The sequence below is a fragment of the Zalophus californianus genome, chromosome 11 (genome assembly GCF_009762305.2).
Source record: "Zalophus californianus isolate mZalCal1 chromosome 11, mZalCal1.pri.v2, whole genome shotgun sequence".
In the NCBI taxonomy this organism is placed as follows: domain Eukaryota; kingdom Metazoa; phylum Chordata; class Mammalia; order Carnivora; family Otariidae; genus Zalophus; species Zalophus californianus.
In genome coordinates, this window is record NC_045605.1 from 689,543 (window position 1) to 705,262 (window position 15,720).

The 15,720-nt window shown below is 47.2% G+C and overlaps 1 protein-coding gene across 9 annotated transcripts in view; it reads left to right on the plus strand.

Moving 5' to 3' along the window:
* The window catches only part of YAP1 (Yes1 associated transcriptional regulator), a 111,710-nt gene extending 97,173 nt beyond the window's left edge, over positions 1–14,537 (plus strand). For 4 of the 9 annotated variants that reach the window (XM_035722681.1, XM_027578279.2, XM_027578282.1 and 1 more), the window contains 3 exons: positions 5,513–5,643; positions 9,507–9,619; positions 10,862–11,303. In XM_035722681.1, coding sequence (XP_035578574.1) covers positions 5,513–5,643; positions 9,507–9,619; positions 10,862–11,100 — 483 coding nt within the window. In that variant the 3' untranslated portion in view covers positions 11,101–11,303. Of the gene's footprint in view, positions 1–5,512; positions 5,644–9,506; positions 9,620–10,861 lie in introns of all 9 variants that reach the window. The other 5 variants (XM_035722680.1, XM_035722682.1, XM_027578281.1 and 2 more) reach the window with 3 other exon arrangements.
* The last annotated feature ends 1,183 nt before the right edge of the window (positions 14,538–15,720 follow it).

Consider the following 15,720-nt stretch of genomic DNA (forward strand, 5'->3'; position numbering starts at 1 on the left):
ATTCATCCAAAGTGTGTTTTGCTAAAACTACTTTATTGCGCTAGAGTAAACTTACTCTGTATAGGTTTATATAGATATTTACAGGCTTTATTTTTAAATGCAGTATAATGGAGAAAAAGTTTCTATGGTATGTATTTTTTGGTTAAAAAATTCAGATTATGTAACGTCATTTCAGTTATGCAGATTATAATTATTTTTCTCTAAAGTCACTAGTAAAAGGTCTATACATCTCTGAAGCAAATTTTCAGTATTCTTTTTCTAAAATTCTTAATTGTATGTAAGTCTCTTCACCCTCACATTTCAGTTGTTGGCTAAGGATACAAGGAACTGTGATGATTCCTGACAGTGAAAAGCCGTGATTTCCCTGCTCCTCGCTGGGAGCCGGTAGCGCCAGGAGGAGGTCTTCAGCTCCCTCTGACTCCGCCCTCCATTTCCTGTGGGATTTGATGAGGTGGAGGTGGATACTCCCCCAGATCTCCACTTGGCACCTGCCTTCCTAGAGCTGTGTCTGTGTGGGGTGCGAGCATACTTGTGTGGGAAGTGCAGGTGTTTGTTTTTATAATCAGCTGAGCTCCAGTCCTGAGTCAGGGAGGGATCGGTGCATACAGTTTCCTTCCCCTGTTTTTGACAGTGTGTTTCAAATATCAACAGAATTTTTCCATCTTCCTTGTTGAATCCAGTGAAATAAATTACATTAACAACAGATGAAAATATTAACATTAAGAATTAATGACTTGGGGAATGGGTTACCAAGTCAACTTTTAATTACTTAAAGCAATTTTTTCTGATACTATGTTAAGAATGTATCCATTGGGGATAATATGTGGAAAAGTTAATATACCTCAGTAAAGCTGTTCAGAAATTACTTAGGGGGTCTTATCAATTGTGTTCTTTTTGCTGTAACTAGAAGTTTTGAAACTGAGCTGAATATTCATACCTTGATATGGTTTCTACAACCTGTGTAGACATGTCATTGTCCTCCTCATGTTGTATTTGTTTTCATGCCAGGTTCTTCCCTACTTGGTTAATAACGCTGACAACCTCCCACCACCACCAGTGGGGTAAAATGGCATTTTCTCCTTGACCCTTTCAGGCTCACTTTAGATGGGTCCCTAGATGGCTCTTAGTCATGGCTCCGATACAGATTTGATGAGAAGCATGTCTCTCTAGTCCTTCGTGGTCCTCGGGCATTTCCTTAGGCCTGTCTCCAAACTAACTTCCTTTGTGAGTCTAGAGAGTTGGTTCTGCACTTGGGCTGGCAGAAATTCAGTTGTCAAAGACAGCAACGCTTAAAAATTTGGCAGCTTCGAACAAGCAAAGTGGCAAAATCCAAAGTAGCACCTGAGAGTAAGCTTTTAACTTCAAAAAATAATCTCGAAAAAGTGGGAACTTTGCAAAAAGAGTAAAATAAAAATTTGTAAAAATAGTAACCAACTTATCAGTTATTTTAGTAATGCCTAACTGGTTGGTGTCATGTCCCGTGCTTGCTCTGCAGAAGCAGAAACAGGTGCATGCCTTTGACGAAAGTGAGCCTGAATGAGGCTCTTGTGGAGCTGTCTGCCGGTCCTCCTAGAGTTAGGAAGATCTGCAGCCTCCCCTTCACCCAGAGCCCAGGGTTTGACTCATTTTCAGGTCTGCAACATAAATTCTTCAGAGCATCAGAAGTTACTCTTTTATGCTCCAAAACCGTCCGTTCATTTGGTGTGCCCTTCAGGGACAGAGGAGAAATAAATCATTACAATATTGTGTGATAAGTGCTAAGAGTACATTACATACGTGCTCAAGACGGTTAAAGTCGTCATGGAGAGTTGCGTGGGGAAGGGAACCGAGTCTGAAGTAGGAGGGAAGGAAGATGTGTTCTAGTCAAAAAGCGCATGTGGAAGGTCCTACCGCAGGCCTAGCGGTGGGGAGGGCACGCTCCCTGTGCTAGAGAACATGGAAATGGGGGGTCCATGAGCTGATGGAGAGCAGACAGGTGACAGGAATCCCCAGAAGCCACTGGCTGAGCGGGCTGGCCTTCAGCAGGAGGGGAGAAACACCTGTTTTCTGAGAAGTTACAGACACGGTGTGACTGAAGATGGCTTTGCAGGGAGCAGAAACGGGAGGAGCCGGAAAGCCAGACTCCTCGCTGGCCTCAGTGATCTCACTTAAATGGGAGGGAGGTGCGAATGGACTTGACTGCGTGGCACCTGAGAGCGTGTGCCAGATGCGGGCTGGGGACCAAGAAAATGTGAGGAAACGCTGCCCAAAAATCAGAGAGTGGTACTGAACACCCATTCAAGGCCAAAGGCCATTGATTTATAATAACAGTCTGGGTAGCTGTTGGATTTTTCTCTAGCATTTCTTAGCAGTCTCAGTATAGAAATGAAGGGAACACTTTTTTAACATTGATTCAAGGTGGCAATTTGATAAGATAAAATTATGTGTGTGTTTGAAGACAGGAAAGGTGCTCACGTGTGCTTCACATGATCCGCTCAGAGTTCAAGCTCATTACGGGAGGAGGAAGAGAAACCAGAAATTGGCCCATCAAAAGATGCTCAACATCAGTCCTCATCAGGGAAATATAAATCAAAACCAGGATGAGGGGCGCCTGGGTGGCTCAGTCGTTAAGCGTCTGCCTTCAGCTCAGGTCGTGGTCCCCAGGGTCCTGGGATTGAGCCCCACGTCGGGCTCCCTGCTCCGCGGGGAGCCTGCTTCTCCCTCTCCCTCTGCCACTGCCCCTGCTCGTGCCCTTGCATGTGCACGTGCTCTCTCTCTCTCTCAGATAAAATCTAAAAAAAAACCCTACAATGAGATACCACCTCAGACCAGTCAGAATGGCTCACATCAGCAGGAAACAGTTGTGAGGATGCGGAGAAAGGGGAACCCTCGTGCACTGTTGGTGGGAATGCAAGCTGGTGCAGCCACTCTGGAAAACAGAGTGTGGAAAAAAAGTATGGAGGTTCTTTAAAAAGTTGAAAATAGAGCTACCCTACGAGCCAGCAGTTGCACCTCTGGGTATTTATCTGAAGAAAACAAAAACCACTAATTCAAAAAAAAAAACCCACTAATTCAAAAAGATACATGCACCCCTCTATTCACTGCAGCATTATCTACAGTCACCAAGAAGTGGAGACGCCATGTCCATTCCCCTGTCAATCACTCACCAGCTTAAGTGTCCATCGAGAGCTGAATGGATACACATGTGTATGGATGTGTGTATCTTGCCGTTTGTGACAACCTGCATGAACCTGCAGGGCATTATGCTAAGTAAGATAAGTCAGAAAGACAAATACCATGTGATCTCACTCATAAACAGAACCTAAAAAACAAAAAACCAAGCTTCTAAAAAGGACAGATTGGTGGTTGCCAGGGGTGTGCGGGAAGGGGGTCAAAAGGTTCAAACCTCCAAGTTACAAAATGGTGATGTAACATACAGCATGGTGACTGTAATTAATAATTATTAGCTATAGTTAATACTGCATAATAAATGCATATTTAAAAGTTGCTGAGAGAATAAATCTTGAAAGTCCTCATTCTAAGAAGTATTTGTAACTTGATGGGTGGTAGCTAGACAGATGGTTGTGGTCACTTCACAGTGTGTACTAATACAGTCATTCTGTTATACTTGAAACTAACACAGTCTTGTATGTCACGTACACCTCAATGTATTTAAAAAATTTTTAGAAGATTTTATTTATTTGAGAGAGAGAACACAAGCAGGGGGAGGGGCAGGGTCAGAGGGAGAAGCCGACTCCCCCTGAGCAGGGAGCCCGACGTGGGGCTCGCTCCCAGGACCCTGGGATCATGACCTGAGCTGAAGGCAGACGCTTCACCGACTGAGCCACCCAGGCGCCCCTCAATTTTTTTAATGGAAAAAAAAAAGCCAGTCAACTGGAATGGGAGAGAGAAGGAAGTAGAGTCCCTGAGCTTGGAGGGAGGAAGGGTGGGGCTGCGGTCATGCGGGAGCTGGGCCGGAGGAGACAGCGTCCCAGGAAGCGGGATGAACGCGTGCACGGTTTTGGCGGAGCCAGCACGAGCATTCCGAGTGCTGCCAAAGTGGGGTCCGTGGTGTTGCCGGCAGCACTCAGTGGTCGGTGGCTGTGCGGGCGTGGTGCCGGGGTGGTGGGGGGGGGGGGGCTACGCACGCAGGCGCAGCGACGTGACCAGTGGTCTTCATCCCAGACGGGACTGCAGCCGGAAGCCACCTGGTCTTGTGGGGGGGGTTCAGACGGTGGAGGTGAAGGTCGCTAGGACCCTGAAGGTCGAGGAGCCGTCATGTTGAGTGAACCATTCACCCAGCAGTTAGTGTGTAGATAACTCAGGTACCAGCATGTCTTAGAACTACTGTAATATTGAAATGGTAATGAGCATAAGTGGTATTTTAAGATATTTGCAACTACAGTAGGATGTGAAAGTGCTGTCCACTAATGAACAGAGGTACAGCAAATGCGACCGTTTATTGGCTATATTTGTGCTTGAAGAGAATGCTGAATTTCAGGTTAGAAGTGCGTGAAAATGAAGGTGAATCTTCACCCAAGTTCACCTCTGGGTTCTGCCATGATCCTCTGGTTAAGAAGCCCTGTGTAAAGGACGGTGAATTCAGCGGGCAGAACCCTGAGTAAAAAGCAGTGGTTTCTGCACGGGGCGGAATTCACGGTGTAAGGGGTTGAGGGTGCAGAGCTCAGACCGTTTTCCCGGTGGGCGTGCCTCCGTGAGCAGCCGGTAGTGTTCTTTGCGGTCAAAAGCCACATTTCAAGTCAAACCAGAGAGGCCAAGGGAGAGGGAGCCTGAGGGAGCCTGTGCTCCCCCAGACAGAAGGGTCATGGGAGCATGAGAGGCCCGGGCGGAGGAGGTGGTGAGAAAGGACGGAGCAGCGAGGAAGGTGTCAGGACGGCTGGAGGGAGGTGAGCCGGCTTCGAGGTCCTGGACTCTCTGGAGGCTGAGGCGGGCCCTCTGGGCGCATTTGGGTGATAGCAACCCCCAGTCTTGGCCGGCAGTCCAGGTGGAGTCCTGCTGAGAGATTGTCGGGTGGCTCTGAGCACAGCTCGAGATGGTGGGCCGTGAGGTCGGGGGGGACGCTTAAAGCAGGGGTGCCGCGGCGGGGGCACCGGGGGCCCACAGTCATCATCCAGGGCTGTTTCTCCGACTTCGCTTCGGCACGGACAGAGTCAGATGAGGGTCGGTGAGTAGAAATGAACTATAAGAAGCACTCTTTTCTGAAAGACCACACTTGCCATCCTGCCCCATAGGACGGGTTTGGGAGGGTCTGCCAACGTAAGAGAAATAATAAAATGAAATTAGGTAATCCAGCAAATCCAGTCTGGGGTTCAAGACTAGATAAACTTTTGAGTTTAAGTAACTTAATTGTGGAAGAACTTGGTCTTTCTGACCAGGTAGCTTGTTAGCTTTGAGTAGGTGTTTAACACCTGAACTCTGCATACTTGGCACTGTCAGGTGCATTTTATTTCTGTAACTCAAGCAGTGAATTTGTTATCAGTAGACTGATTCTGTTTGTGTTGGTTTTTTCTAGGAATTAGCTCTTCGTAGCCAGTTACCGACACTGGAGCAGGATGGTGGGACTCCAAACCCCGTGCCTTCCCCTGGGATGTCTCAGGAACTGAGAACAATGACCACCAGTGGCTCGGACCCCTTTCTGAACAGGTGGGTGGGAGCTGCCCCTGGGCGGCGTCTGAGGAAGGCTGTGGCTTTCCCATGAACCCCCGGAGTGCCTGGCACAGCCGTGGGGGCCACACACCATGCTGTAAGTGACCTTCTCCACGAATGGCGAGTACCGTGGGGCTCCCCGGGGGAGGACACGTTCCTGGTCACGTGTCTGCTTCTGTCTGCACTGTTGACAATCCATGATTTCACGTGGCAGAGTCGTGAAGGATCACATGGGTGCCTTCGGTGACAGCATTGTGCTCGAGCTCACTGAGGCCGGCGTCTGCGGGGCCCCCACCCCCCGGGAGGAGCTTGCCACGGGGTGTGGGACCTGTGTCTCCCCGCAGTAGCTCCTGAGGGCTGTAGCTCAAGGACATGAAATAGAAGGTTGTGCCTCCTTCACACACATGCATGTGCACACACATGCCCACACACGCACGCACCGCCATCACAGGCAGGGTTGGCTTAAAGATGCTTTTCAGTGAGTGCACACAGACCTCACCTTCACGTATGGAGCTGTGTTGAGCGCTGCAAGCCAACAGGTCTTTGCCTGAAAAGCACTTAAAACTAAGGTTTGACGACAGTGTGTCCTTTTAGGCTGTGAAATATTGATGGGGTTTCAGTTTTAAGAAGTACGGAACAAATACTTTCTTGTCTTTATACTTTTGGTTTTTGGGTTTTTTAAACCAGTTTTAAACAATGCACTTTTAGGGGCACCTGGGTGGCTCAGTCGTTAAGCGTCTGCCTTCGGCTCAGGTCATAATCCCGGGGTCCTGGGATCGAGCCCCGCATTGGGCTCCCTGCTCCGCGGGAAGCCTGCTTCTTCCTCTGCCCCTCCCCCTGCTTGTGTTCCCTCTCTCGCTATCTCTCTGTCAAATAAATAAATAGTCTTTAAAAAAAATAATGCACTTTTAAAAACATTTAAAGGTACTTTGGTTTAAGAAATCTATTATACTATGCTTTCATTTCTCACCAGATAAATTGAAAACTTCACAATCTTAGAAAAACAAAATTTCCCTTATCCTACCAAAACATTTAGTACAATAGAATTTCCATCGTTTGAGCAGTCCTTTTTTTTTTTTTAAGATTTTATTTATTTGTTTGACAGAGAGACACAGCAAGAGCAGGAACACAAGCAGGGGGAGAGGGAGAGCAGGCTTCCCGCGGAGCAGGGAGCCCGATGCGGGGCTCGATCCCAGGACCCTGGGATCATGACCTGAGCCGAAGGCAGACGCTTAACGACTGAGCCACCCAGGTGCCCCAATCGTTTGCTTAGTCTTGGGGTTGGGGCTGGGGGCCTCGTTTCTTAGGTTTGATTTTGAAGGCCATCTAAAATGTATTTTAAGTTTGTATTTACTCTTCTGACACATACAGTTTTAAAGTCCTGCTGAAGTTTGTATGGACACAAGGTTATAGTTCTGACCTTAACTGACGTTAATTAGGAAAGGTCAGAGCCACAGAACTTTCCCCCCCCCCACAAGGAGAATTTCAGATCAGTATAATTCCAGTGTCCGTCTGAGGGCCTGCGGAGCTCCAGGGGTAAAATTAGACTACACAGAAAAGCGGACATACCCTCTGGTAATCATTTGTGAAGATTCTTCCTGAGAACGTTTGAGGGGCGCTGGGCTGTTGCTGGAGATTCTGTTTTCTGGTAAAGATCACAGGTTCTTAGTACAAGGGCAGAATCCTCTGTTGACTCAGTGTCACCCCCCAGTTTCTGACATACTCATCCGCCTGGAACATTTGTCTGTCAGGAACCCTTGGCGGTTTCCCCGTTGTCTGCTACTGGATTCGTACGTATCCCGTGGGCTCCACACACTTGCTACCCCCACTCGCCACCAAGCTGACTCTCAGCCCTGCTGCAGCATCCCCCTGTCTCCCCTTTACCCTGAGACCCTTCATGGTCAGGTCCGGTGTCCCCCTCCACGAACCTTTTCCAAGCTCCCCCTCTTGGTTCTCGAAGCACTTTGCTCTTAGGGCGCCTGGGTGGCTCAGTCGGTTGGGCGACTGCCTTGGGCTCAGGTCGTGATCCTGGAGTCCCGGGATCGAGTCCCGCATCGGGCTCCCTCCTCGGCAGGGAGTCTGCTTCTCCCTCTGACCCTCTTCCCTCTCGTGCTCTCTCTCATTCTCTCTCTCAAATAAATAAATAAAATCTTTAAAAAAAAAAAAAGCACTTTGCTCTTGAGTGTGATTCGTTAACGTACGTCTTCATCTCTGTCCTCGACGGTATGCATCTCTCAGAAACTGTCACCTGTAGGTTTTTGTTGTTGTTGCCTCTATCCCCAGGGCCTGGGCTCATGCCTGTCCCGCGTGTTTGTGGGATGAGTGGGCCATGGGCCGTGGGCAGGGAAGTGGCCCCCATGCTTGTCCCGTGGTGTGGAGAGAGCTCCACACAACGATGTGAGCTCAGCTCTTCTGCACCAGGGTCTCCAGCGTCCGGTGCGTGACGTGCGACGTGCCATAGGAGTAGAGTGGCCTCCAGGCCCTTGTCCCAGCTCAGGGCTCGGGATGGGATGAAAACAGACCCCATCCTGAGGCCTTCTCCAAAGCAGCACTACTGTGTGTACACAGCCTTCGAGGCACATTTGTGTTTTCCTGGGTCTTTGGGAGGCTTCTGGCAGAAGCGTGAGAGTAATCGGGGTTTCGGTAGAACAGCGAGGGGAGGGAGGACGGAGCCGCTCCTGTGGGGAATTAGGGAAGAAGTTTGGGGGATTGAGCTTTCAACTTCGAGCAACTGTTAAAGCTGAGCAGTTTTTTGTTTTGTAACTTTTGTGTGAGCTAAACAGCTGCTTTCGTGTCCGAGCTTGGAGGAGAGTGAAAGTCCATGTCACAGTCAGAGACCGTCTAGACTGCACACGTTAGCTGTCAGATTTTCTAGAATTGGCAGAACCCCGAAGTTCCCAGCCTGCCGTGTGCACGGTACTGGCTCAGGAAAGTGTTGTGTGTGTGCAGGAGGGTTCTCATCACATGTGGGTGTGACTTCATTTAGCCCAAAGTTAAAATCTGTCTTCACTCATATTTTTCTGTTTTTCCTGGAGGTGTGTGCCTTAGAGTCGTTCATGTTGTTTTAAATCTCTGTCCTTTCACTGGAACTCTAAGGACTCCTCTCTCATGCTGAGCTGTGTGGGTTTTTTTCCCCTAAACAGAAGAAGTAAGGAGACATCTCAAGGCTAGGGGAGTTCTTTTCTTTTTTTCCTATTTTTTAAAAGCTTTATTTATTTATTTTAGAGCACATGTGTGAGTTGGGACAGAGGGAGAGAAGGTCGAGCAGACTCCCCGTAGAGTGCGGAGCCGTTTGCGGGGCTTGATCTCACAACCCGGAGATCATGACCTGCTGCGTAACTGACTGAGCCCCCGCAGGGCCCCAGGGGACTTCTTAGCTCATTAGCAGTGACTCCTCTCTTTGGGTCCAGTCCAGAAAGGACTTCTCGTTCTTTGATTTGGGTTGACTTTTCCGTGGCTTGAAGTCTCTGCCTGAGTCTGGTGCAGGTCTGTGTTCCCACCACTGCCTGTTTCCTTGGGAAAGGAGACTCCGTTGCCTTGGGAAACGGAGACCTTGAAATAAGTGGGCCGTGTGGACCCCCCGGCTTCAGACGGTATCACAGAGAGAACACCCACCCACACAGACAAGTGTCTGTCTGCGAGGAGGCTGCGAGCCTATCTTTTTTTCTTTTCTTGCCACCAGACCCAGCCCCATGGGAGAGGTCGGGGTCCCTTCAGGCTGCCCGTCTCACCCCGCCGAGGGCTGCGTCTGAGCCCTGGCAAAGGGGGCGGGTGCTCGTTCCATGCGCAGAGGTGTTCACGTTGAAAAGTTGAAAATGGAATCGTTGGAACTGCCGGTCTTTAACGCCCCTGTTTTGCAGTGGCACCTACCATTCGCGGGACGAGAGCACAGACAGTGGGCTGAGCATGAGCAGCTACAGCGTCCCTCGGACCCCGGACGACTTCTTGAACAGCGTTGACGAGATGGACACAGGTGGGCGTCCTCCCAGGCTTGGTGGTCGGCCTTCAGTGACACAGGTGTTGTCGCCGGGACTGGGAGCAAAGGTTATTGGGAAGAGAACCAGTCACGAACCCCGTAAACTTCCGCTCCGATCGAGCCTGCTTTATGGCAGTTTGCAGTTCAAGTGTTTTCCCAGTTTTTAAACACAGCGTCGCTCTATTTGAACACAGCTGGTGATGGGACTTACTTCATCACTTAGGAACCTGAGCTCGCTGGCAGGGCAGTGGGGGCCCCTCTCGGAAGTCCGTTGTCACGGACCTGTGTGGATTTGGTGTCCGTGTCCCCCTCCCCTGGGGTTTCTGGTCTGGCGTAGTTGTTGGGGGCTCAGGGGAGCAGGGGAGTCAGGGAGCCGCTCCCCCTGGGGCTTGCCTGCTGACCCCTGATTGCCCCGCACTCTGGGCACCGATCGGCTCTCCGGCCAACAGCTTCTCAGAGTGTTGGGTGTGTCTTTTCTGCCTGTGCTCACCAGCCCTTCCTCTTTGCTCCCCTAAATCTTCACTCACCCCCAGGTGCCCCTGCACACCTGGCCCTTTCCCATCACACTGTCCTTGCCCCTCTCCCCATTGCTCTGTTCTCCAAACCCCTGTGGCTCTTACTGGTTTATGGCTCTGCTGAAGCTCTAAGGAATGTGCTGTTGTGTTTAGGAACGGTGTCATGGCAGGTACAGCAGGGACCCCCGGAGGAAAGCTAGAAGATTTGTGTAGTCATGGACTTCAAGGAGGCTTGTTTTGCTGTTGGGAATGGGAGTCTTCAAGAGCAGAATGCGGTTTTCATCCAGTGTCGTTATGTTACTATTCCGCTAAGGGCGCTTCAGGGAAAGGGGTGTGTCCTGATGTTTGTATCTGATCTTACTACAGCGTGTGTTTCTGGGGGAGTTGGCAGTGATGCTCTCGTGTATAGCGGCCTGGCTCTCTCCTTGCTGGAGATAATGTTTTGAGGGATTTTTATTTCTTTCACGAGCCCCTTTTGTGCCGAGCACATAGCAGTAAGCACTTGAGCTGTTGCTTCAGTATATGAACAAATGTGGAAGCAAAGGTAAACTTGGCACTATTTTGTTTTCTGCAAGTTGTTTAGCCTAAAATAAACCCTGGGCGTTGGCTCAGGAGGTCAGTGGGGAGCGCTTTCCTTTCTCTGCGTTTCCAAATGCCTGCATACTAGAGCTCTGATGGTAGCTTTTCGAAAGGGACCTTATTCTCTTTTCTCTGCCCCAACTAGGTGACACTATCAACCAAAGCACCCTGCCCTCCCAGCAGAACCGTTTCCCAGACTACCTAGAAGCCATTCCGGGGACGAACGTGGACCTTGGCACGCTGGAGGGAGACGGGATGAATATCGAGGGAGAGGAGTTGATGCCGAGTCTGCAGGAAGCTCTGAGCTCTGACATCCTCAATGACATGGAGTCCGTGTTGGCTGCCACCAAGCTCGATAAAGAAAGCTTTCTTACATGGTTGTAGGGCTCTCAGGTAGACTGAATTCCCAATCTGTGAAGGATCTAAGGAGAAGTTTCCCAGTAAGCCAGTCGCAGTCTTCTGGCTAATAGCGACAAAGATGAACAGACGTCCCGCAAGAAGACTCTCTGACCCCCTGTTGTCCCTCCTTGTGCATTGCTGCTGTTGACGTGTTGCTGGCCTCTTTCTCAGTTGGCTCTGAAGAATCAAAACCTGTCTGCTTCTTTTACCGTTGTAACTACTGTCTGTTCTGGGGGCCGGGGGAGGTGAGCCTGTTCGGATGATGGATGCCATTCCTTTTGCCCAGTGAGGTGTTCCCGATCGTTGTACTAAATGCTCAGACTTGGAAGTGAACCGCTTCACGTCACAGCATTGGCCTTGATCAGGCAGTTGTTTCTTTGGCCGCCAAGCCGAAACTGTTGCATCGATGTTCCGTACTTCATGCCGATTGGATGCGCAAGCGGAAACCAAGGCTGAAGACTGTTTTACTTTCAGTGGTTTTTTCCCCCTCCTAGTGCTATCATTAGTCACATAGTGACCTTGGTTTTATTTTAGGAGCTTCTAAGGCAGGAGACCGTTTCCATAGAAATATTAATTATTGCCACATACTCTAGGATAGGTTTTGGTGGGTTTTCTTGTGGGTTTGTTGTTGTTTTGTTTTTGTTTTGTTTTGATTGGTTGGGTTATGTTTTTTTTGTTTTTTGTTTTTGTTTTAGTGTTTTTTTTTTTTTTTCCAGAACCTAAGACAAATTACCATAGTAGCCACTCCATTTATAGTTTAGCTTTGGGGCAGTTATTGTAGTTCCTTCGGTAAAATCTACATTTCCTGATTTTTTACCATCTTATTTAAATCTTGATTATCCGCTCTCTCTCTATATATACCCACACACACACACTTATAATGTTTATAATAGTGTGATAGCAGAATGTATCTTTTTTTTAAGGTTTCCCTACTTTCCAATTTATTTTAAAACAGTAGTTTTGAATGTATGCATTTAGAATACGTGACTAGTAGTTTCTATCCCACAGGTAGTGTAAATCTGGTTGGGGCAGTCTGCAACATTAGAGGTAGCTGAGTGTTCTAGAAAGGGCCGTTGTCACGGACAGTGTCTAGAGTACTGTATGCTCTCTGGGCACACAGTACTGTCTGATGAATTTGGAAGAAGCAAACAAGATAAGGCTTTATTTTCCCCTTGACACTCCCTTGGACTAATTTTGAGCCTCGATGGGAAATCACTAAGTAGGTTCACAATGTACATGACAGAAGTAAGCTTTACATAGTGGGTTACCTTCCTTTAGCTTTGGAAATTTACCGTGGCCCTAGTTTTGGAAGTAAATTCTAGTCCTTTAGTTCTCATTTGTAACAAACACATTAAAGACTACATTGAAATATTGCCTACAAGATTGCTGTTACTTAAAAAACACTTGCTCCTACTTCTCTATGCTGAGAATTGACCCTGGACAGTATATAGGATCCTGCCAAGGTTGTGAGTTAGCTGGTGAAGTGATCAGATTAATAAATGTATATCGGTAGTTGAATTTAGCAAAGAAATAGAGATAATCATGATTATACTTTTATTTTTACAGGAAGAGATATAACTAGAGTATGTGTCTACAGGAGTAATAATAATGGTTTCCAAAGAGTATTTTTTAAAGGAACAAAATGAGCATGAATCAACTCTTCAGTATAAGCTATGAAGGTAACAGTTGGTTGTGAATTATAGTGGCACCAGCTGGTACCTCTGTGATTAAGGGTCTTTCAATATTTCTAGAATAAGCCCTTATTTTCAAGGGTTTATAACAGACATGAAAATCTTTTTTCCTGGCTAAAACTGCTATGGAAAGCCTCAGCTCGGGAGGATAGATTTTTTTTTTTTTAATTACAAAATCTAAGTGTTTTGACCCTTTAGTTGAGAGGACTGCAAAAGTTGGGAGTGAGAAATTTATATTAAGTACTTTCAGTGCTCAAAAAATGCAATCACTGTGTTGTATATAATGATTCATGGGTCGACCATTCGTAATTATTGACTCTAAGGCTTTTTATTAAGAAAACAGCAGGAACAGTAAATCTTGAATTAAGTCTGAGGGGAAATGGCCACTGTGCAGATTCATTGATTTTTTTTTTTTTTTTTGAGAGCAATAATGAAATTCTACCTAGAATGCATAACTGAGTATATGGATGATCCAGCGTGGTGTTTTTTTTTTTTTTTTCTCACATGCTGCAGATCAGAGCTACTTGGAAGGAGCGCTTACAGTCTGCCAGTAAGCCACAGGTTAAGATCGCATCTTAAACATCAACAGGGTAGCTTTAGACTAGGGGGCGGGTGGGAACGTGGGAGGGGTCGTGAGGACTTAGGGGGACCTTGATAGAGAACCTGATAAGCTCCTTTTTTTCCCTGTAAAGACTTGTCTTGCATCTTGCTGTAATTGAAGGCAGTTGTTCCCAAAAGTTCAGTCAGTTGAGTGTGTCCACAAAACGGGAATACGGAGTTCGTGTCCCCGAGACTCTGGTTTGCCCGGTCACCCTGCACCGGGGTACCCGACCGCGCCCTCTGCACTCACCTGAAGGACACGTAGCAGTCCTTCCTCTTTCTGAATTTGAATCACAGCCTTGATGTGGTCTTTCTTCTTCTGTGTCCTTGTTCCTAATGTTAACGTGTTTAACTGCTTCTTGGTTGTATTGGGTAGCATCGGGATAAGATTTTAACTGGGTATTCTTGAATTGCTTTTACAATAAACCAATTTTATAATCTTTAAATTTATCACTTTTTACATTTTGTGTTCTTTTCAGTTAGGGCTTCTTAGATCTGCTTATGTTGATGGAGGACACTGATTTGGAGTTTCAGATTTTCCAAAGCACTACTTGTGGTCATAACTATTTTCTAAATATAGTGCCTTTTTTAGAAAAGGCAAAAAAAGAACATTAAGGAAGTGACTTTTATATACAAATAATATTGTTTTAAGTATTCATATGAAATAGATGCATCCTATAGGGAGCTTGGCAGAAACACTGAAAAATAACCGTAATTAATTGTAACTCATAATTCGTACCAGTCCGTGTTGAAACTCACAGTGCAGAGGTGGGAGGTGGTATCCAGTGATTAACAACTTCGTAGTTTTTGCACATCTGAGAGATGAGTGCTCAGATGAATTTTGTCTTCGGCAAGCATATTTTTATAAGAATTGTGGGTGTGCCTATTTTAACAATTGTTTTCTGTATCATGAAAAGTATTCACAATTTAAATGTTTTATATTAGAGAACTCTTTAATGCACACTTGTCAAATTTATATATATAGTACCCATATTACCTTTTTATTTTTTTGTTTTAGATGTGAGAGCATGCTCATGTTAGGTACTTACATAAATTGTTACATTATTTTTTCTTATGTAATACCCTTTGGTTTGTTTATGTGGCTCAAATATATTCTTTCTTTAAACTCTTCTTTGTTGTTTTTAACGATTGATATATTTAAGACTTTTTTGGCTTCTTCACGGTTTAACGGAACACGTGTCTGAGAAGGAAATGGAAGGTGGTTGTCGTGACTGGTACGCAGGTCTAAACAGGAGGTCGGTTTGGCATTTGGGACTTGGGAAGTACGGTATCCTTCTTTGAACCTGACGCTCCGTGCTCCTCGGGTCAACCGTCCGCACTGACGGTGGTGTGTCCGCAGAGGACAGGTAACCCCTCGGAGAAACTGAGGGGGCTTCACAGTCTTTCCAAAATAGCCTGTGGTTTTATTTCTCCAGAATACTTTCTCATGGTCTCCAAAATGTAACACTTATATTAGTGAAAATAGTTGCTGTTTTATAAATAAAAACATTCACAAATTTAGGTGGTAGGTCCTGAACTTTAAGAAGTGGATTTGACTGTCTTTGACGATTTATTTGTGTACTTGTGTAACATCTTCAGTCTTTGACACACATCAGTTTTACTGAGGGAAATCTGAAAACTTGCTGGTTTCTGACATATACTTTGTTTACAACAGAGGCGCACTCACTCTGCGGCCCTTGAAATGGATCCTGTTCCTTGTCTGAAATGCAGTGGGGGTGCATCTCGGCTCAGAACCGGATCCTGTGTCTGGCGAGGTGGCTGTGCCGAGAGGCAGCGGGCTTTCTGTGGGGTGGCTTGAAGTCCAGTCACGGGCGGCCACCCTCCTCCTGATCCTGCAGGTCAGAACTCTACACCCTGCAGATCACTGGCTTGGCCGTGTGAGGCAGCAGGGTCTGCGCAAATGTAGGTCATTGGGTGTGGAAGCGTGCCCTCTAGAGAGAACAAGGGTGTGCATTCTAAGTGTTTGGCAGGGCCTAGTAGTCCTACTTAGAACCTGATACCGAGTAATATACCTTTTTTTTTTTTGAAAGACCCAAACTAAAGTAACATAGCTACGTAAATGAATAAATGAATTGCTCAGCTGGGGTAAACAAATGGTTTTCCAGAGACAGAGAAAGCACAGTAGCTAGTAAACCCACGTGGTGACTGGGGGAGCGGCCGGTAGACGGGGAGCTCTGCGTCATGCCCCCAGCTGCCCTCGTGTCAGCTGGGGTTGCAAAAGAGCGTCCCCCGCCCGCCTCCCGGCCCCCATCATGTGTGCTTGTCGTCTGTGGGAGCAACCAGCTGCCCCTGG